The 22,975-nt window shown below is 42.6% G+C and overlaps 1 protein-coding gene across 7 annotated transcripts in view; it reads right to left on the minus strand.

The window, feature by feature from the left end:
- SUGCT (succinyl-CoA:glutarate-CoA transferase) overlaps positions 1 to 22,975 on the minus strand; it is a 475,994-nt gene that overhangs the window by 411,710 nt on the left and 41,309 nt on the right. For all 7 annotated transcript variants that reach the window (XM_053264039.1, XM_053264038.1, XM_053264045.1 and 4 more), the window contains exons 7-8: positions 12,419 to 12,510; positions 7,155 to 7,298 (exon numbers count right to left, since the gene is read on the minus strand). In XM_053264039.1, coding sequence (XP_053120014.1) covers positions 7,155 to 7,298; positions 12,419 to 12,510 — 236 coding nt within the window. The remainder of the gene's footprint in view (positions 1 to 7,154; positions 7,299 to 12,418; positions 12,511 to 22,975) is intronic.

Raw genomic sequence — 22,975 nt, forward strand, 5'->3', positions numbered from 1 at the left:
GACTGATTTGGCCCTGGGGAAACAGCTAGGAGGTGGCACCTCCATTTCCTTTGCAGGAAGAAAAGCCGTGGGGGTGGCTCTCTGTAGAGCATGACAGGAAAGAACCAAAAAAGGCAGCCTCCATATCAGGCCACCTCCCAGGACCTTCCAGCCTTGCTTGTACTCTGGCAGAAGAACCCAAGGAGACCACCTTTATATCATGAGAGCCAGGCGCGTAACAATGATAGGGCAAGGGGAGACAGTTGTCTGGGGGCCCCACTGCCTGGAGGGGCACCCCTGAGGCACCTCACGTGACTCCCCATTGCCCCCTGCCCAGCCCCAAGGCCCCTCAGCCACTTGCCCTGTTCGCCGTCTCTCCTGCTTGTTCTGCTGGCCCGCAATCCAGGAAGCAGACAAGCTGCAAAGAGCTCCTTTTCTCCCGCCTCTCAGCTGATCGGCGGGTGGGCGGGGCTTCCACGGAGGCCTCCGTGTGGGCCGCAGTGAAGCCTGAACTCGAGTAGGGCCCAAGCCAGCCAGGAAGGAGGAGGCAGCCAGAGTGTTCTCTGCAGCAGAAGACCCCTTGCTGCCCTGCTCAACCCAGACCAGCATTTGCCAGGTAGAGTGTGAACTCCTTTTTGTGGTTACCTTTCCCGCCCCCCCCCCATATATAGGGATCTGCTTGCCATAGGGCTTGGATATGGGGGGGGGAGGGACCGAGAAGTCTCTGAATATTTATTTTGAAACAGCTTGGAAAATTTGCTGACTTAAAAAAAACTATCTAAAAAGTCCTATAAGTGCCTTGTTTCATGGCAGAAAATTGCAAAAACTTCTGGAACAGTATTTTATTAATTTTATTTATTCATTCATTCATTTATAAATGCACTTATGTTCAAGTTGTTTTGCAACCCAGAAGGTCTGAGTGAGAACTGTGAAGCATGTGTGGTGCTTTTATTTTATTTTTCTTGTGTGTGAACTGCTCCCCAATAACTTGCAGGGACTTCAGGGTAAATCTGGCCAACATGTGAATGCAGCACCTCCATTCCAGAGGAGATGTGTCTTAAAGGGCTTTAAAAGCCTCCTGTGAAAAACCTCCTGCAATCAAACTTGACTGAATTTGTTCAGAATTCTGGGAAAACAAACATAGGCTCACCCTGCATGGTTGAAAGTCTCCTTTGCTAATCTGCAGCGAGGGGCCCATTTTAATAATTCATCTTTCTAGTGTGTTCTAGGCATTAAAAGTAATACAAATGTATAGTACTCAATGTATATCACTATATATTGTGACGTGTGCGTGTGTGTATTCAGTGAAATGTATTTGCAGGCAGCATACTTATTTTGGAATATCAGACTTAAATCCTTGGGGGCCTGGGGTGTGCGGAGGCCCTGGACTTTGAGGCGCTGGGGGCCCATTTTAAAATCTTGTCTCTGGGCCCACTCCAACCTTGCTACGCCCCTGATGAGAGCTCTGTATCAGACTTCCACCCAGGGCAATCCATCCCTGCTGATACTTCAGGGAAAGAGAATGAAGAGGCCCCCTACATAGCAGGCCTCCTCCCAAATGCAGGATCAGCAATGAGATTAGACCTTTAGCTTCCAGGCTGTTTTTCTGCCGGAGAACAGAGAAGAAGAAAAGCCTGAAAGACAGCACTTGTCACTGCAGATGTTGGATTTGATATGACAATGAAATAAGACAGCAATGCAGGGACCAATGCATTAGCTACACAACTCAGTGGTCGAATGCCTGTCCTTGACCATCTCTAACAGCCCTTAAAGATGGTCAAGTGTAAGGACAAGAATATGTTTGCTCTTGAGGCTCATTGTGCATGCACTGAGAAGAATCATTAGATTCAACAGAAGATGCCTTCTTAATGGGATACATTGGGCTGAGTGTTTGCACCTAGAAAACACATCACCATGGGAGTGCTGTGCCCATGAATGCAGTAATGCAAAGAGGTGATGTTTCAGACAAATGGTGCGCCTGATTCAGACAGCTCTAGGCAACAAGCTTGATACTCTGGCAATGATTCAGGAATATCATCCAATCTTCAATGTCAGTTTCCTTTTAAAAGTGAAGAGAGAGTTTCTGTAATCCTGACACCATTATTACATTTTATTAACATTATGCTAACTGGATGGTCATACACTGATTTTCTTAAAAGGATTCAATTTCCTGGCCAGAGTGACCAACATTTAGTCTACTAATTGTTTTAACTTAAGAGAAATAAACAGCTCCAGGAGATATGACTGTTTTGGATGCCCCTTAATAAAAATGGAACTACTTTTATAGAATTTCCTTATTTTGCCAAGACCAGATGGCTGAATTTTGAAAGCACATTTAGCAAATAGTTTCTCTCTCTCTCTCTCTCTCTCTCTCTCTCTCTCTCTCTTTTCTTCTGACAGAGAATAGTTCATGTCTGTATCAATATATGCCAGCCCAGGGCCAACTCCAAAAGTAAATGGGATATTTGGCCCAGGGGCCGGGGAGCCAACAAAACAGCAGCTGAAAGTCCCTTGCTGTTGCCTAGCAACTAATACACATCCCTTTGCCTTGGCTCAGCAAAATTGCCAAATCAGATCTCAACATGGATATCACAAGCCACTGCACACCTAACCATGACAGTGCCTGCAACGAGGCACGAAAGGATGCATCTTGTCAAGAGAAAGGCACACCACCTGCATTCAAGGGTGGAACTTGGGGGGGCAGCCAGGGCACGTGCCCTAGGCGCCACTGAGGAGGGGGCACCACACCAGTTCCTGCCACCCCCACCCCATTGCCCACTGGCCCGGCCCCAGGGCCCCTCAGCCACTTGCCATCCTGCTTGCCTTGCCCTCCCGCTCTGGCCTAGGATCCGAGCGGCCTGCAAACTGCAGAGAGCTCTTCTTCTCTCCCCGCCTCTCAGCTGATTGGCAGGTGGGCGGGGCTTCCAGAGAGGCTTCCATGTAGGCCTCCCTAAAGCCTGAACTTGGCATTCCCCCGCAAGCCAGGAAGGAGGCAGGATGGAAGAGTTCTCTGCAGCAGACTCTCTGCCCAGACCATCCAACACAGCTTTTGCAAGGTAGACTGTGAATTCCTTTTTGTGGTTACCCTCCCTCCACCCCAGGTATATAGGGATCTGCTTGCCATAGGGCTTTGATATGGGGCAGGGGGGGAGACTGAGAAGTCTCTGAATATTTAATTTAAAACAGATTGAAAAATTTCTGGCTTTAAATTTCTGGCTTTTTACTATCTAAAAAGGCCTGTTGCTTGTTTCATGGCAGAAAATTACAAAAACTTCTGGAACAAACAATATTATATTCATTCATTTATATATAAATGCACTTATGTTCAAGTTGTTTTACAACCCAGAAGGTCTGAGTGAGAACTGTGAAGCATGTGTTGTGCTTTTATTTTATTTTATTTTATTTTTCTTGTGTGTGAACTGCTCTCCAATAACTCACAGGACTTCAGGGTACATCTGGCCAACATGTGAATGCAGAACCTCCATTCCAGAGGAGATGTGTGTTAAAGGGCTTTAAAATAGTCATGTGCATGGACCGGTTCGGAGGCCATTCTAAAGGCCTCCAGACCGGTCTGGACACCGGGTGGTTTTGGTTCGGGAGGATGGGGTGGGGGGTTCCAATAAGGAATAGGGGGGGGCTTTAGTTAACCGTCCCAACAACTGTGCCGTATTTCTTTGAGTAATCGGGTGGCAGGATAGCTCCCTGCCGCCCCCTTCCAAGTCCCGCTCGGCCGCCCCCAACTTAGAAGACCCGCGCCGTTCCAATAAGACCCACCCGTGCCGCTCCGTGAAGTGAAGTGAAGATCCACGCCAAGATCCTTGAAGTGAAGACCCCTGCCCTGCCGTGAAGACCCCTTCTTTCAAAATCCCTCCCATTGCTAAGGGGCAGCGGGAGAACTCACCTGCTGTGCCCTTCCCCATTGCCGGTCTGGCTGCAAATGGCTTAGAAGCCATTTGCAGCCAGACCGGCAAAGGGGACGGCAGGAGTTCTCCGCCGCCCGTTTTCTAAAAGGAGCCTTACTTTTCTATAAGGCATGCGCGCGAAAGGCTTCTTAGAAGCCATTTGCAGCCAGACCGGCAAAGGGGAAGGGCACGGCAGGGGAGTTCTCCCGCTGCCCCTTAGCAATGGGAGGGATTTTGAAAGAAGGGGTATTCACGGCAGGGCAGGGGTCTTCACTTCAAGGATCTTGGCGCGGATCTTCACTTCACTTCACGGAGTGGCACGGGTGGGTCTTATTGGAACGGCGCGGGTCTTCTAAGTTGGGGGCGGCCGCCAGCCGAGCGGGACTTGGAAGGGGGCGGCAGGGAGCTATCCTGACGCCCGATTACTCAATGAAATATGGTGCGGTTTTGGGAGGGTTAACTAAAGCCCCCCCTATCCTTTTTGGAACCCCCCACCCCAGTGCCGGACCGGTTCTGTGCACACCCCTACTTTAAAACCCTCATGTGAAAAACCTCCTGGAATCAAACTTTACTGAATTTGTTCAAGAATTCTGAGAAAACAAACATAGGCTCACCCTGCATGGCTGAAAGTCTCCTTTGCTAATCTGCAGCAAGGAGGCCATTTTAATAATTAGTGTTTCTGGTGTGCTCTAGGCATTAAAAGTAGCACAAACATATAGTACTCAATGTATATCACTATATATTGTGAAGTGTCCGTGTGTGAAATGTATTTCCAGGCAGCATACTTATTTTGAAATATCAGACTTAAATCCTTGTGAGGCAGACTCAGGTTTGTTGTGGTCAAGAAATGGTTAATAGGGTCTGCAAGCTGCTCTAATTGCAAACTTGCAAACAGCACAATAACTCTTGTTCACTGTGGAATGCAGGCGGGTGCCCCTTTGATATCTCTAGATAACAGGGCGCTAGCTAACAACACCTTCAAGGACACATCTGGAAAGGGGAGTGAAATAGTTTTAACTGTGTGCAGAGAAAAGAAGGAGGAGAAATGCTTAATTATAGTTAGCAGAGAAAATGTTTGATTGGTATAACTGTAAAATGATGCTGCTTATTAATGAGGATTGTATCTACAATATGTAAATTGCTATGTATACAAAAGGCGAAGTCACGATGTAAACAGGGCTCAGCCTTTGGAATTTATTCTGCTGAGTCTTAAATTGCTAGCAATAAATTCTGCTTTCTCTCAAACTGCTGATGACAATCTCTGTCTCAAGAACCCGGGGGGAATTTCTGCTACACTTGGGGGCCTGGGGTGCGTGGAGGCCCTGGACATTGAGGGGCTGGTGGCCCATTTTAAAATCTCATCTTGGCCCATTCCAACCTTGCTATGCCCCTGGCAGTCACTACACATGGGTTTCTGCACAACACCTGCACAGAAGAAACTTCCATGTAGAAAATGTGTCTCTTGTAAATTGACCTTGAATTTTCCATCCATGACTGGGATATCTGAGATTTAGAATCAATAATAAAAGAACAGCACACTGCTTGTGATGGGAAGGGGCAAATTACAACGATTTCTTAGTTGGGCAGGGGCTTGTTTTGGCCCTGGCAGAACTTGGCTGTCTGCTCCTGTTGAAAATTCCTCTATCTAGTGTGCCAAACTAATGTATCCTCCTCCCTCCTGGTGTCAAAGTAAGCACTGGTGTGGTGAATGCACATATACCCCATCATGAGCCAACAGTCATCATAAGACAAAGGCTGGCAGGAATCATTCACTGGTTTCTAGACACACACACACACACACCACCACCACCACCACCACCACCACCACCTTCTTCTTCCCCTATTTTGCTAGTGGCTATTTGGGCAGGTGATCCTCTAGTCTAGGACAAAGTCATGTTTTTTTTTAAAGCATGATATGAGACAGAGAAAATGACACTTGGAATCCTCACATAACTCCTGACTGTTGTTCTAAGTCTTTTACAGAGATGGCTCATGTTTTCAGGTTTTGATCAACAACCATGCCTAGATGGTACAGTGTTCCTTTTAACAGGGATTTCCAGATACTGTTGACTACAAGTCCCATCATTCCTGTTTGGACAAGGGCGCAATTTCAGTGCTTGCCCTAGGCGCTATTTTCCCTAGATACGCCTCTGGAGTGGATGAGGCAGCTCAGCCCAGGCACTCACAAGTGGCATGGCCCTGATTGTTGCTTTCCTCCCACTCCTCTTCCTCTCACTGAGGATAATCATCGCTCCCAATCATTCCTTTCTTTCCTTTTCATTAAAATGTCCCTATCCAAATTATATCAGTGGCTGCTAAAAGCATACCTCAAGGTGGTGACTACTTATACTGTGTCCCCAAAGAGCTTTACCTCTTTTATATTGCCCTATTTGAGGGTCAACAGCTTTTGCTAGTTCAGTTTGGAATGATCAAGCTGCTGCCTGAAATTTCATTGAAATGAATGAGGCTTAAGTCCATAGTGCTAGAGTCACATGCATTTAAATGAGACAGAGAAACCCTATCATAAAATCAACCTATTATTTTTAACACTTAGTCGATAGCAAGATTTACTGTAACAAACCAGTTCTGGAGTAAAATGTACTTCAAGAAAACCATTTTTAAAACACCACCACCACATTGCTTCCACAAATTCACGTCCAGTAGGGTTGTCTAGGGTTGTGGAGGGGCTAGTATGTGCCACCTCCTCACCCCTCCATGTATTAAGCATGACACTGTTTGCAAGTTATAAAAAAAGTAAACTTTGGAGAACTTTCGTTTTTCATTTAAAAATATTATAATTGAAAAGAAGTCATTAGGGCCAATAATACACCACACTGAAAAATGCATCACACATACAAGAATGATGTGAAAATCAAATAAACCCAAGTTTTTAATAATAAAACACCACATTATGCCACTAACTCGCTTATAACATAACGGTAAAATAATGATGAGTTGTGAATTACCTGTTCTTAAGAGAGCATGTCACATAAGTGGCACACTTCTCTCCTCCTCTCAAACGACAATTCTTAGAGTTTCCTGTACAAGCTCTCTCTCCTAATGCACTAAGTTTTATACTTTTTAAATATCCTGTGATGTAATTTATAGTAGAGGCTACTGTTTTCATTTGTCTTCACTAATTATAATGCCTAAAAATAAAAATAATTCTCTTCGGTTAATTCATCAAATGTGCCTTTCTACATAAATTAATCAGAAAATAAATCTGATTATTTGACTGGACATTATAATCTGAACAACTAAGTAAGTTCTTACCTGAGATGATAACAGATTGCAATCAATATGCATTCCCTTCCCTGTTTTATATCTCTGAAGAAGTGCAGCCATAATTGCTCCATATGCATATAGTCCTGTAGCAAGATCAGTCATAGCTACTCCTGGTCTAACTGGTTCGCCTTCCTAGAAGGAAAACGCAAAAGAGGAAAGAAGGGTTGACATTTCAATATTATACACTGTGCACCATCAGCAGGTTGTTGTGTTGTTGTTTCTTGAACTACATGAACTACCCCTTGGGTTTGAATTTTATCAGGTTCTCATTAAAATTTAAGATTATCACAAAGAAGCTCAAGTGAGTCACCTGTTGAATGTAAAAATATTGAATACTCCATCATCAGAAGCAGCCATTGCATGAACAATTGAAAGTGACTATCTGCTTTCTTGAGCCATCTCGGTTCACTGGCTAAACCAACATGACACGGAGTGAAACGCTGGTGTTTGGGACCTGCCAGGCCTGCTGCACATATGGAAGGCAGCCCCAATTGTGTTACACAAGAACACACTTGAGAAATAGCTTAAAAGAGTACAAGGGAGTAGTGCTGAGCAACTGCCTGCACACTGTTTTAAATGGCTGTGCAAGTGCACTCTTTCACAACACTGCCTGAGCTACCTTCCACATGCTCAGCAACCCTTGTAGATCCCATATGCCAGCATTTCATTGTGTTTCATGTAAGCTAATAGCTTCCAAGTCCAACACTGCATAAAAGATGGGGGAACAGGAAGTACCTCATGCCTGTCTGTCCCTCTACATCTCTATCACATCTAAAATATAATATGTGCATCTCCCACATCCAGAACATATGCACAGTTCTAATGCAGGGGCACTGTCTGCACATCTCCTAGGCAAAAGAGATACAACAATTTCTGTTTGTGGCACGATATGGAGCACAGGAGGTACAAGCCACTAGCACCTCCTGCTGCCTCTGCATTCATGTCACTTCCCAAACTACTCCCAATGTTTTTCTTCACATACAAACTAATCAAGCACAGTGCACCTTGCATGTGACACACTGTCATATGGATTACATAAGCTAATATATTAAAGGATCATGTGTACGGAAGGGCATTGACCTGAACTGAGTAATCTTCAGGTCATGCCTTGGGCTTCAGTTTCTCAGCCTCTTACTTCTAACTCTCCAATTCTAAACACCCTTGAGGATTTTATTTATTTATTACATTTCTATACCACCCCATCCAAAGGCTCTGGGCAGTGCACAATAAGTAAAAAAAAAACACAAAAAAAACCACACACACACCCCATTTAAAACAAACTGCTTACAACAATATAAACACAAATTTAAAACAGTTCAGAGTCATTTAAAACCAATTAGTTACTTAAGAACAATTTAAAAACCTTGGAAGGCCAGGCCAAACAAGAAAGTTTTTAGGGCTCGCTTGAAGATCAACAATGAGCCCAAACTACGGATCTCTGCCGGTAGTGCATTCCACAGGCCAGAAGCAGCTACAAAGAAGGCCTGGTTCCGAGTCGCCACCAGACGTGCCAGTTGTAACTGGAGACAGGCCTCTCTGGATGACATCAACATGCAATGGTGATCATTCAGAAGAAGCTCTAATGTAACCCGGACCGAAGCCGTTCGAGAACAGGTATAATATGGTCTCTCAGGGTTACCCCAGAGACCAGTCTGACTGCTGCATTTTGGACTAACTGAAGTTTCCAAACTATGTACCAAGGGGCAGCCCCATAATCAAGATTTGCTGATCTTGATTAAGAAGCAAGACACAGTAAGCCACTTTAGGTAATAGAATACATAAAGCAAATAAGGCTGAATTTTCATTTACATCAAAAGGTATTTAAAATGATAGACGCAAGCTTCAAGCCACATAGAGTTCTCTCACAGGCTGGATGTTTGCAGGGAAGGAAATGATAAAATTTATAATAATTTATTTATATAGCACCAATGCACACACCTATTTTACACAGGAACATAACCCTGCCCCTCAAAAAAAAGAAAAAAAAAAGAAAAAAGGAAAAGATATCTTCCCGCCCCTACAATCTACATTTCAACAGTGGGAGGATGTAACAGAAGGAAGGAAAGGGGGAAGCAAGAGTAACAAGAAATTAATGAAAGAACCATGAGGTTAAGCCAAATACTTTGCGGAAAAGTATATCTGTGTTTAGTTTCATCATCTGACACCCAATCTAATAAATTGCATTCAGAAGCCAATTTCTTGTCAGTTTCAGCTCCTCTTTAGTAACCAGCACCACATATGGAAACAAAGTCCAATGCGACATGGGAAGTCATGATAGTTTTGGACTGCAGTGTTTACATTTGCTTCCAGCATGCAGGAACAGTCAGGTTGTATATTCCTAAGGTGGCCAGCTGCCAAAGAAAGGCATCTGTATCAGTTATGTGGTCAAAATCATAATTAAGCAAGATCAATGGTCTTAAAAAGAGATGAACCTGTGTAAACATTTCAAACCAGTTAGGTACCCCACTATAGGTTAATGAGTTCATGTAATAATAGCCTCCCAGTTTATAAAAGATGAAATTAAAATACCAAGAGCACTAGAAGGGTACCTTCAAAACAAGCAGACTTGGAAACTGTTAGTAATTTTCTCTTCTGAATTTATTGTTTTCTCTGACTGTGCCACCATTTTTCTTATTCAGGCATTTTAGACCCTACTGCTTTGGCTTTAATCTTTTTCCAAATGCATTGGCCAGAGATCAAAGCTTCACAGGAAAGTTTGATAACCAAATGATAATACCAGATGCAGCATCATCTGTATTTTACCTAAGAGTCTGATCCACCTCAATAGGGGTCAAGTCAAGTTGCCACACATTCATAGTGGCCCATTAATTTAACCGTTTAGGAACTTTCCCTGCCCTGGCAAGATTACAATTTAAATGCATAGCTTATATAAGTAGATGTAGATGTTCTGCTTTATTTATTGTTGTTTTTCATATGAGTTTTTCCATGAGTCTTCTCTTTGTTTTATCACTTTTTAAAAATATTACTACTACTACTACTACTACTACTATTAATAATAATAATAATAATAATAATAATAATAATAATAATTTTTTTTTAAAAAAGTTAAAATAATCAACATAGCAATACCAGGGGATAGCAGAATAGAAGTTAAAGAAATAGAAAAAAAACAACAAAATACAAAGATCTACAAATTGAAATTGAAAGGCTGTGGCAGAAAAAGACCAAAATAATCCCAGTAGTAATTGGCGCCCTAGGTGCAATTCCAAAACAACTTGAAGAGCACCTCAACACCATAGGGGCCACAGAAATCACCATCAGCCAATTACAAAAAGCAACTTTACTGGGAACAGCCTATATTCTGCGACGATATCTATCACAGCAACAACAACGACAATAAAATTCAGCCATCTCAGGTCCTTGGGAAGGACTTGATGTCTGGATAAAACAAACCAGTCAATAACACCTGTCTAACTGTGTAAACAACAATAATATTACCTTCAAATTAAAATGTATTAATGGGTTTCTGGACATTTTCCTGTCTACATAATGCATTTCCATTCTTTTACAAACATTGTACAGAATTTCACTTCTTGTTGTTAAACTTAAATCTCCATCAGTAATCAGCTCTATACATGCATGAAGTACATTCTTAAACAAGTGCAATGCAGCCACATCAGAATGGCTAGTCAGAACACACAAAGGCAACCTCTTACAACAGCTCTCTCTGCAAGAAAGGAAGGAAAGTCTTTGAAACAGGATTTGTGAGTTATAATCAGCACTTCTTATTTCTAGCATTTTTATTACATCTGTCTGTAAAAAGTATTCAAAGCATCAAAATACAAGCTGGCAGTAATAATGATTGTGGTGGCAGCACTTTCCCCAGCTTCTCCAGTCTTGCAGACAACTATCAAATATATCTGTGATCCTGCAGTTCACACATTACATTTTGAATGCAAATGTATACCCAGGGCAGTCAGGACTATTTGCACTATGCTGCAGGAGGAGGCAAATACACCCAAAGTTACTAGCTAATCTCAACTGAAGGAATAGGGGATAGGATGCTTCTCATCCCTCAAAATTGCACATGATCCTGCCCCTTGCAATAGAATGCAGAGAACAAAATTTAAAGGCTCTTGTGTACTCATAATTCCACCAAGGGCCAGAAGCTCATGGCTACACTCATCCTACACAGATGGGGCGTAACGATAGGGGGGCAGGCAGGGCACGTGCTCTGGGCGCCACCCCGGTGGGTCACGTGGGGGGGAAGTGGCATCCCCCCGCCCCCCCGGATTGCCCGCCGAGTGTGGCGGCAGGCCTGCGGCTGCGGCGGCAGCGGGTCGCCCGCCGAGCCACCAGTCACCGCCGCACTCGGCGGGTGACCCGCCGCCGCCCGCCATGGCCGAATCGCCGCCACTGCCGCCACACTCAGCGGGCGACCCGCCACCGCTCGCCACCACCGAATCGCCACCACCACCAGCGATCTGCCACCTGGGGCGCTGCTGCGCCGGCAGCACAGGTATGTGGGGGCCGGGGGTGGGGGGCAGGGGGGCGCCATTTCAGGGCCAGAGCTTGCCCTGGGCGCCGTTTCCCCCCGATATGCCACTGTACACAGAGGTACAGCTGGAAAAGCACCCCACCCCACACTACTACAGCTCAAAATCTACTAGGCCAGTATTACAATGGTCTCTATGCACATGATCTTATTGCACTAACAAGCAATAGTTAACAGAGGACCCTCTTCCTTTCACATGCCCAGATGAACAATAAAGCAGTTGTTAAAGGGTCTTTCTTCTATGCAGGTTACATTTCTGACCACTGCAATCAAGGGCCAAATATGCTACAGCAAGCACATCATTGATCTTTGTATGTTTGGGGATGGTTTTCCTAGGCAGTAACTGCAGAGGGGAGATCTGGATCGGGACTGTGGCAGGGGGGAAAGGGTTAAAGTTCCCCTCCCCACATGCTGCAGTCTCAATCCAGATGACTCTCCGCATGGCTTGTATTTAAGGGGGGCAAACATGCAAGGCCCCATTACATGCTTGACATACCGTGTACTATCAAGTATGTAATTTTATTCTTTATTGAAACAAATCTGGCATCAAAGCAACATTATAGGCTTTCAGTATCAGCATGTCAGTATAATTTTTAGACACAGAGTTATTTAATTTCAGTTTCTCATCTCTTAAACTTCATTAATGCCATACATTTGTTATGTTCCATGTCATAGTATATAGCAGCTAAGTTTTAAATTACAGCAGAAGTATTTTGCTTAATTTGTAACAACATACCTCAGGCCCTGTGATATGCAAGAGGCCAGAAACAGCGGCTGCAACAGAGTCATAGCCTGCTCTCTGAAACTTTGGACCTGTTTGACCATAGCCTAAAAACAGAGAGAAAGCTATTTAAAAGAAAATATGTCAAGTCATTTATTACAATCAAAATCAGATACATATATTGTTTCAAAAGAAGAATACTATATTACGTTTAACTACCACAAAAAGAAGACTTCACAACACCTTATCATGGCTATTAGATATATTGGTTGAACCAGCTGTTAGTTGCTACCAAATCTTGAAAAGAAAATATATACAACACTGGTAATCAATCATTTATTCAGGGTGGATTTATTTATTTATTTATAAATTTTATAGCCCACCTTTCTTAACAAATCTAAGGCAGCTTACCAAAAAATGATTAAAATTTCAACAAGCCAAAAACCATTAAAAGAAGAAACCCAGATCAACATCACTACAGAGCACATCAGACACAACTAAGGGGGAGGGGAAAGGGCTGATGATATAAAAAATCTTTACAAGTCAACAAAAAAACCAACACAACCCACAAGGAAGGAGTCAGCCAGATCCGCCTGGGGAGGAATTCATTAGGGCAGGGGCTGTGATCAAGAAGGCCCTCTCTTCCTACCAGATAATCTAGGAACATAGGAACATAGGAAGCTGCCATATACTGAGTCAGACCATTGGTCTATCTAGCTCAGTATTGTCTTCACAGACTGGCAGCAGCTTCTCCAAGGTTGCAGGCAGGAATCTCTCTCAGCCCTATCTTGGAGATGCCAGGGAGGGAACTTGGAACCTTCTGATGCTCTTCCCAGAGCAGCTTTATCCCCTGAGGGGAATATCTTGCAGTGCTCACACATCAGGTCTTCCGTTCATATGCAACCAGGGCAGACCCTGCTTAGCTAAGGGGACAAGTCATGCTTGCTACCACAAGACCAGCTCTCCTCTCTACTCTCAGAACACCTCAGAAATTGAAAACAACAAAATCCAGTGCCCCATGGTTTGGGGGGTGGATGGCACCCTATGTGGACTACATCACCACCCACTCATGGCCACGCAAGGTACTCCCCCAGTGGAGTTATGGGGCTATTGAAATTCCCCATTATTCCCTATGGAGGAAAAGCTTAAAGACATGCAAACTTCAGTGGGGGAAATTAAAAATCACTCCTTTCACCAATTTATTTGAAATCTAGGTGGTAGCAGGCACCCATTGGGGCACTACAACCTGACACACTCTTCTGACCCCAAAACCCCCTTTCTTCCCTGAATCTGCCACAAAGACATGTCAACTTTGAAAAAAAAATTAAACACCCCTTTGCCCAATTTCTTTGAAATCTGGGTGGTAGCTTCCTTGCACCCATTGGGCACTACCACCCACCACAACCTGCTCTGGGCCCCGCTGGTGCCCCCCCCCATGAGATATTATAACTAAGGCTGCTGAAATCAACATTATTCCCTATGGGGGAAAGCTTAAAGATGTGTTAACTTTAAAAATGTTTTTAAAATCACCCCTTTGCCCAATTTCTTTGAAATCTGGGTTGTAGCTTCCTTGAACCCATTGGGCACTACCACCCACCACAACCCACTCTGGGCCACCCTGGTGTCCCCCAACATGGAGTTATAAGGCTTCTGAAATCCCCATTATTCCATACAGGGGAAAGCTTAAAGATGCACAATTAAAAATCACCCCATTGCCCAATTTCTTTGAAATTTGGTTGGTGGTTTCCACCAATGGGAAGCACTACCACCCACCCCACAGTTTTGCCCCCAAACCCCTTTTTTGCCCCAGATAGATTTGGATTCAGAAAATTTGGGTACAAATAGAATCTGGGTTGATTTAGGGGGCAGATTCGAACCCAAAACAAATCAGGGGTGGTTCGATTCAGGTACAAATTGTTTTTTGTTCCCAATTAAATTTTTATTAATTTTAACAATAATCTTAACATTAACATTCACAACAAATAAACAGAAATGGACTTCCCGCTCACACCTCCTCGTGAATCATCAGTTATAGAGTTAACCCTTGCTATAATAATAATTCAAAACATAAATTTAAACCTTACAAACATGATTTTAATCTACCCAACCTGCATTTATTACTAAATTTCAAACCCTGTTGTAAAATCAATAGTAGGAAAATAGTTCTTTAGATACAGCAAGAATGGTTTCCAAACTTCTTTAAAGCATTCTAGATTTTGGTCTCTTATCAATATTGTAAGTTTTGCCATCTCCGCATATTCCAAAATTTTTATCAGCCAATCTTCTTTTGAAGGCAGTTCATTGCTCTTCCGTTTCTGTGCATATATTATTCTGGCCGCCGTGGAAGCGTACATAAAAAATGTTAAATTAGTTGTAGAAAATACTCCTTGTGTTATCCCCAGCAGGAAGGATTCTGGCTTCTTAGGAAATGTCATTTTGAATATTTCTTTAACTCATTATATATCATGTCCCAATAGGACTTAGCCTTCCTACAGGTCCACCACATATGAAAAAAGGTTCCTTCAGAGTATCCACATTTCCAACATTTGTTTGAAACATTTTTATACATTAGTGCCAGTTTTTTTGGTGTCATTTCTATATTGCACCCCACATCTTGAGCCCACTTTACCATAGTCGTTTTAACCACTTTGTCTCTTGTCTCTTCCAAAAGCAAGAGCTTATACATTTTAGAAACTAATTTTTCATCATTTTCACATAGCTCCTTCTCAAATCTCGACATCTGATCCTCAAATCCAACTTTAAGATCCTTCTTATATACTTCATTTAACTGATGGTACTGAAACCAATCTCTAACTAAATTTTGTACTTCAGTTAAACTTTTTAGCTTGCAGTCCTTTTCTTGAAAATATAACAGATCCCTATAAGTACCCCATTGCAATTGCATATTTACTTCTTTACATGTTAGAGCTTTGATCGGAGATACCCATAACGGAGTTTTAGGTTCCAGCCAATTTTTATACTTTAGCCACACCCTCATTAAGCTCCTTCTTACATAGTGATTCAAAAAATCTTTATGCATTTTACTTTTTTCATACCACAAATATGAATGCCATCCAAATCTTCTATCAAATCCTTCCAAATCAAGTATTCTAGGATTTCTTAATGTTATCCATTCTTTTAACCACGTCAAACAAACAGCATCAAAATACAACCTTAAGTCTGGTAGGGTAAGACCACCTCTTTCCTTTGCATCTGTTAAATTCTTAAAATAATTCTTGGTCTTTTCCCTTGCCAAACAAACTTAGTTATGTCCTTCTGCCATTGCTTAAAACAAGTTAAAGTGTTGATTATAGGAATAGTCTGAAAAAGAAATAACATTTTAGGCAAGACATTCATTTTCACCACTGAAATTCTTCCCATTAAAGATAAATTCATATTGGACCATCTTTGTAGATCAGTTTTCACTGTATTCCATATTTTAATATAATTATTTGAGAACAGCAAATAATTATTATTTGTCAGCCAAACCCCCAGATATTTAATTTTCTTCTCCACTTTCAGCTCACTTATTTCAAAGAATCGATCCTTAGATTTCTGATCCATATTTTTAGTCAAAACCTTCATTTTAGCCTTATTTATGTAAAACCCAGCCAATTGGCCAAATTGTTGTATTTTTTCCAAGAGTCTTCCAATCTTGTCCAATGGATTTTCTAAAAAGAACACATCATCATCCGCAAAGGCTCTTAGTTTATAATCTTGTTTCCCAATTTTAGGGCCTTGTAGTTGATCATCTTCTCTAATATTTCTACAAAGCACTTCTAAGACTAATATAAAAAGCAATGGGGAAAGTGGACATCCTTGTCTAGTCCCTTTTTGTATTGTACAATTATCAGATAATTCCCCATTTACAATAATCTTAGCATATTGCTCCGAATAAATGGTCTTAATTGCCCTAATAAAATTGTTGCCAACGCCCATTGCATCCAATAATCTCCACATAAATTGCCAGGAAACATTATCAAAAGCTTTCTCTGCATCCAAAAAAATCATCGCCATCTGTTTGTCGTTATGTTTTTCATAATACTCCAGTACATTCAGAACTGTTCTCACATTATCTCTTAATTGTCTCTTTGGCAAGAAGCCAGCTTGATCCTCATGGATAAAGAGTCTTAATATAACCTTCATTCTTCTTGCCAAAATGGCGGCAAAAAGTTTATAATCATTATTTAAAAGTGAGATTGGCCTGTAATTTTTAACTTGCGTTAAATCTTGATCCGGTTTTGGGATTACCGCAATATTTGCATACTTCCAAGAGTCCGGCATAATCCCTTTTTGCAAGATGTCATTCATAGTCCATTGCAAAGGCTGTAAAATTTGATCTTTAAATGATTTGTAATACAAAGCTGACAATCCATCAGGTCCTGGGGCCTTATTGGCCTTGCTTTGATTTATTGCTTCTGTTACTTCCATTATTGTTATCGGAGCATTCATAATTTCTATGTGTTCCTTAGAGAGTTTTGGAATATTTTTGGTCTTAAGAAATTGCTCAATTTTTATATCTTCTACTATTTTGCCTTTATATAATTCTGAATAGTATTTTAAAAATTCTCCTCTTATTTCCTTACCATCATGTAGTTTCCCCCCCCCCCTCAGATCTAATTTTCCAAGCCAACAACTTGCCTGGTTTATTTGCGAACTCAAATGACCTTTGCTTAGTATATTTTAAGTTCTGTTCAACTTCATTTGCTACTAACATAGAAAGTTGTTGTTGTAATGTTTTGATAGCTTGAGTAATCATCTTCTTATCTTTAGCCCATAATAATTCTCTTTCCTTTTTGGAGATCTGCATCAGTAATGTTTCTTTTTCCAATCCTCTTTGCTTTTTAAAATATGCATTTTGCTGTATAAAGAAACCTCTCATAACCGCTTTACCTGCATCCCAGATTATTTTATTGTCCATTCCTTGATTTAAATTCAATTCAAAATATTCCTTTAACTTCTTTTTAGCTTTCTCCACAACATCTGGTTTTTTCAACAGGTACTCATTCAGTCTCCAATGAAATGAAACCATTCCTTTCTTCTTCCATGTAAAACAAATTGGATTATGATCTGAAAAAGTCCTGGGTAAAATATCCATTCTTTTCATACATGACGTAATAGATTTAGATGTCCAAACCATATCTATCCTTGAATGAGACTGATATCTTTCAGAGAAGTAGGTATATTCTTTTGCATTTGAATTTTTAATTCTCCACCAATCATAAAGATCCATGTGTTCTGCTAAATCAAAAAATGCTTTAGGGAGCTTTAGGGTACAAATTGAATCCAAAAATTTGATTTGTGCACATCCCTAAAAGCCAGTACCTTGAGCAGCATCCCGAAACAAATTGGTAACCAGTCCATTGAAGCAGAAAAGGTGTCAGATGCTCAGAAAGTCTCGTATTATTACAGACCCATGCAGCTGCATTATGGACTAGTTGTAGTTTCTGAAGAGCCATTTTTTGAAGAAAGGAGTCCCCCTTTTTTAAAAGAGGGGGATGCTATTTTTTTTGCAGGATAATGGGCAAAAATTGGTCTTTTGGGGGGATTGCTGGGGACCCCACAGTAATGCACCCGCCCCGATATGTGCTGTTTTTAGCCCTTTTTGACCCATTTTTCATCACCTCAGGCGCCTAATCCCCCGATTTTCATTGCCCTGATGCCTTCTTATTTGCGGTTTCATTCGCAATGGAAATCGGCAGGAATGGAACCCACACGGATAACAGGCTGGATTGATTCCCAGACCTGTTTTGTAACCAGGACAAGGACTGCCCAGCAAGCCAGAAGTGGAGAAGAAAGAAAGAGGATTCTGTGTAGGGACCAGTATAGAGCCAGGTAGTAAATGCATTTTTCCAGCTTTTTATTTTCCCTGACATGCTCTGTAAGTAACTGTTTTGAGTTTGTTTTTTTTGTTTTTGCTGCAAAAGTAATGTTTGAACTGAACTGATTTTTCTAAAAGTAAACTTTCTTGGTATATAAAAAGTAGAGGCTTGTTGATTTGTCTCCACCCCACGCCTATAAGCCTTTCCATACTACTGGAGTTTTTTGTTTTGGGGTGGGTTTTTTTGGTAATTTTTGAAGGGCTGTTACTGTGGACTCAGCCATACAAAAGACCTACTTGGTGACAGTGGCAAAAGGTTAGGAGGAATAGAGAGCTGTTCCTCTATAGGCTCCTTTTGCCAATAAGGTGTGGATTTTGTCCCAGAGCACTGAGGTCAGAAAGGTGATATTGCATCCAGAATCTGGGGGATGTTCTAAGGACTCCATCTCATGGTGTAGCCTTACAACAGTAAGAACCCAGTTGTCAGAAGTTATGCTCTCCCACATATCCATAAAAGGATATGTCCCAGGCTGGAGATATTCATGCCTGCCTATGGTAGGAGGTTGATCTGGGTTTGGATTGAAAAGGCTTGGCCAATGGAAAGGGCTTCTTCCAAAACTGATTGAATTCGTGCTGATGAAAGGAATTATCCATCTGAGACTGAGGATCTCATGGAGGCCAGGCATTGTGTTCTGAAGGGTCTATTAAAACATGGAGGGTGCAGAAGAAGAAAACTTCCAACTCATTGACCATGAGGTTATGCGAAGTTTCTGAACCCTCTCTAATGTGTCATCCATTTGGGGTCCATCGGTGAACAGATCCTCAATTCCTCCTCTGTTGGAATAACCATGGAAGATTTCTCGCAGCAAGACTGGGTAATGTCCAGTAATGCAGCGTTCATGCGGAAGGTCACTGCCAACTGAGCATCAGCATCAATGAGATCAAAAATCAGGTTTGAGGAAAGTTTGACTTGGTCTTGCACCTGGAGGCTCAGGGCTGTAGCTACCCTTGAAACTTGTTCCATGAAGGAGCACAGATCCTCTGAGAGTGACAGAAGTTTTGTGTCCTCAACCCAATCAGGAGGTGTGGAACCTGAAGCTCCAGTGCATCCAGAGTTATCCTCCATGTCAGATTCTGAAGTGGAAGACTGGATAATTTGATCAGGCAGGAAGGGGTCCACCACGTCCAAGAAGATAGGCAGGTGTTAGCCCCTGGACAATCTGACTACGGAGATGGAGCATGAGGGTGCTACAGCTTGTGCTGGCAGCAGTGCAGCTGGGAACAATGTAGTAGCCACAGCAGACAAAATGGGTGAAGCTCTCTGCCTGTCTCTGCAGGTTGGATGGGTGGGAGAGTGACACCTGCCATATGGTGAACAGCATCTGGAGGGCGAGCGGGCACATGGTGACATTTTGGGGAGTGAAATCTGGAGCAGGTTTTCGAGAGGCAGGTTCTACCACGAGACACAATGCGGTCCAAGTAATGATGGTGGTGGTGATGGTCGTCTGAGGTTTAGAAATCATTGTAGTATCACCCATATAATTCAAGGCAAAAGGCATAGTGATCAGGAGAGGAGGTGCAGTGTGAATATCCAACATCATAGGGCTCATAAGCATGTCAAGCCCAAGGAGAGAGGGAACAGCACTGGTGCCGAGAGGTAGGGCATTTGAACTCCCTCTGACCGGGGGAGGGCAAGCCCTCATCACGGGAGATTGCAGAGTCCCTCTGCATGGAGGAAGGGGAGGCTACCAATGCTGCTCCTGAGAAGGGGGAAAGAGCCCTGGCAGAAGACTGGCTATTGAAGGCACGCAGACTGGCTGTAGAAGACCCTGAAAATGAGGACTGCAGTACTGAACATGATAGCAGGCGTAGGCAGGACATGCTTCAACTTTCACGAGCATTTCTGAGGATCATGCACAGGGCCTGAGGCATTTGGAGGACGGCGCTTGGCAACACACTGCTCAGCGGAGTGGAAGGGGCTGGTACCTTCCTTTTCTTTTTCCTCCATTTTTCTGCTGGACCAGAGCACAGACCCTTAGTTGAGGACTTGGAGCATGGGGCCTTCATGGCCTCAGGAGCAGTGGGGGTCAAAGCCATCCATGTAGCAGCTGATACAGCTGATCTTGAAGGAGCCGGGCTAACAAGCTCTGTAGGTGGAGCAGACTGTGTAGCTGCTTTGGCTTTGGGAGCTGCTGAGGCACACTCAACTGACAATAATGGAGAGTCAGCAGCTATAGGCTCCATAGTGGGGAGCAAGCCCTGTGAGTGGTCTGATGCGTCCATAGTGCTGGGATCCAACAAGGCTCTTTCCCACAAAATTGCTTGCAGTCTGGCCACTTTGTAATGATGTGCCTGTTTAGTAAATTTCTGACAGTGCACACAAACATCAACAGCGTGGACTTGCCTGAGGCAAAGTAAACAAAATAGGTGGTCATCAGAGGAAGGGAATTTTGCCTGACAGTAGGAGCAGCGCTTGAATGTAGTTTTCGTGGCGATAAACCAGTAAATAATTATCAGGGCTTCGCTGAGGGGAAGGGGACGTTTTTGGACAGGGGCAGCAAAAATGCAAAAGGTGAAAGACAGAATACAATAGTAGAAGGAAAGTTGAAAGAATATATGGCAGAGGAAGAAAATATCTGTTTTCTTTGGTTCCAGAGAACAGAACACAAGAACAAGTTATGACAACTAGCCTGAGATGTTACACTCTCGGTGAAGGACGAAAAAATGAAGAGGTAAGGGCTTATCATGTGACCTCATAGGGATTGCATGTACAGGTGAAACTCAGAAAATTAGAATATCGTGCAAAAGTCCATTAATTTCAGTAATGCAAATTAAAAGGTGAAACTGATGTATGAGACAGACGCATTACATGCAAAGTGAGATAAGTCAAGCCTTAATTTGTTATAATTGTGATGATCATGGCGTACAGCTCATGAAAACCCCAAATCCACAATCTCAGAAAATTAGAATATTACATGGAACCAAGAAGACAAGGATTGAAGAATAGAACAATATCGGACCTCTGAAAAGTATACAGTGTACTGTGCTTGATTGGCCAGCAAACTCGCCTGACCTGACCCCATAGAGAATCTATGGGCCATTGCCAAGAGAAGGATGAGAGACATGAGACCAAACAATGCAGAATTGCTGGAGGCCGCTAATGAAGCATCCTGGTCTTCCATAATACCTCATCAGTGCCACAGGCTGATAGCATCCATGCCACGCCGCACTGAGGCAGTAATTGCTGCAAAAGAGGCCCAAACCAAGTACTGAATACATATGCATGCTTATACTTTTCAGAGGTCCGATATTGTTCTATTCTTCAATCCTTGTCTTATTGGTTCCATGTAATATTCTAATTTTCTGAGATTGTGGATTTGGGGTTTTCATGAGCTGTACGCCATGATCATCACAATTATAACAAATTAAGGCTTGACTTATCTCGCTTTGCATGTAATGCATCTGTCTCATATATCAGTTTCACCTTTTAATTTGCATTACTGAAATTAATAGACTTTTGCACGATATTCTAATTTTCCGAGTTTCACCTGTAAGGTCTACCAATCAGGAGTGAGAAAGAGGAAGCTTGCAAACTCCCGATTAGGCCTTCACTCTCCAGCTGAAGCCCATCTGTGTGATGGTCAGAGACCACCCAGAAGAAACAGCCTTTATACAAAGTAGGAGAATATTCCAAAATCATGTTCTGTGCATTTCATATGATTTTTTTTTCACTCTAGAAATTACCACCTCATTGCGTTCTGTGCACATCTTGCCTTAGTTGTTGTATTTGTCTACTTGGACAATAAGCAGGTCCTTATTGGCATCTACTTGGACAGAGATAACAATGCAAACCAATGTGCACTGCATCAACTGTGAATGGTAGAAGCCATGAGGAAAGGTGAGGCAGCAGCTTATTGGGCCACCAGTAGGGCAGCAAGATGCACCCCCCCATTGCTGCAACTGGAGCAGCTCTTTGGACCAATCGGTACTCCTTCCAAGCAGGGGCATATCTAGGGTAGGGCAGGCAGGGCACGTGCCTCGGGCTCCACTTGAAGGCGGCGCCATTTTGTAAAATTAAAAAAATAATTAAAATGGCTGCCAAAAACAAAATGGCCACCGTTCATGCTCAAATAGCCTCTGTGAGGCCCTAGGTCATGCCAGGCCTTGCAGAGGCCATTTGAGCATGCGCGGTGGCCATTTTGTTTTCAGTGGCCATTTTTAAAAAAGATTATTTTTTAAAATGGCCACTGCACATGCTCAAATGGTACCTGTGAGGCCCTAGAGGCCAGCAGGGTGAGTGGGAACCTTTGCGAATCCCGCCCCACAGCCTTTAGGAAGCCCCCCAAAGGGGCTTCAGGTAAAAAAATTTAAAAATATATAATATAAGACACTGTACACATATTCACATCGGCACTATGTACAGAGAATCAGGGCTTGTGAATACTGAGCTGACGCTTATGACCTAGGATTGTATTCATTTGCTTTTACTTTGCTTCTTGTGATAAGTGAGTTAAATGTGATGTCTTGCTAATATGGCTATTAATGCTGAGTTTGTCTTTGACTCAGTGTGAAATCCTTAATATTAAGGCCCACTGGGAGTTTCTTGCTCTCTTTCTCTCATTTTAACTGTCTTTCTAAAATACTAGAATATATTCCAAGCAGTGACACAGTTTACTCTGCGTATCCTTTAATTATTTACAGAGTATCTGGGAAAAGTCAAATTCTCTATTTATTTTTAAAACTTATGTAAT

The sequence above is a fragment of the Hemicordylus capensis genome, chromosome 6 (genome assembly GCF_027244095.1).
Source record: "Hemicordylus capensis ecotype Gifberg chromosome 6, rHemCap1.1.pri, whole genome shotgun sequence".
In the NCBI taxonomy this organism is placed as follows: domain Eukaryota; kingdom Metazoa; phylum Chordata; class Lepidosauria; order Squamata; family Cordylidae; genus Hemicordylus; species Hemicordylus capensis.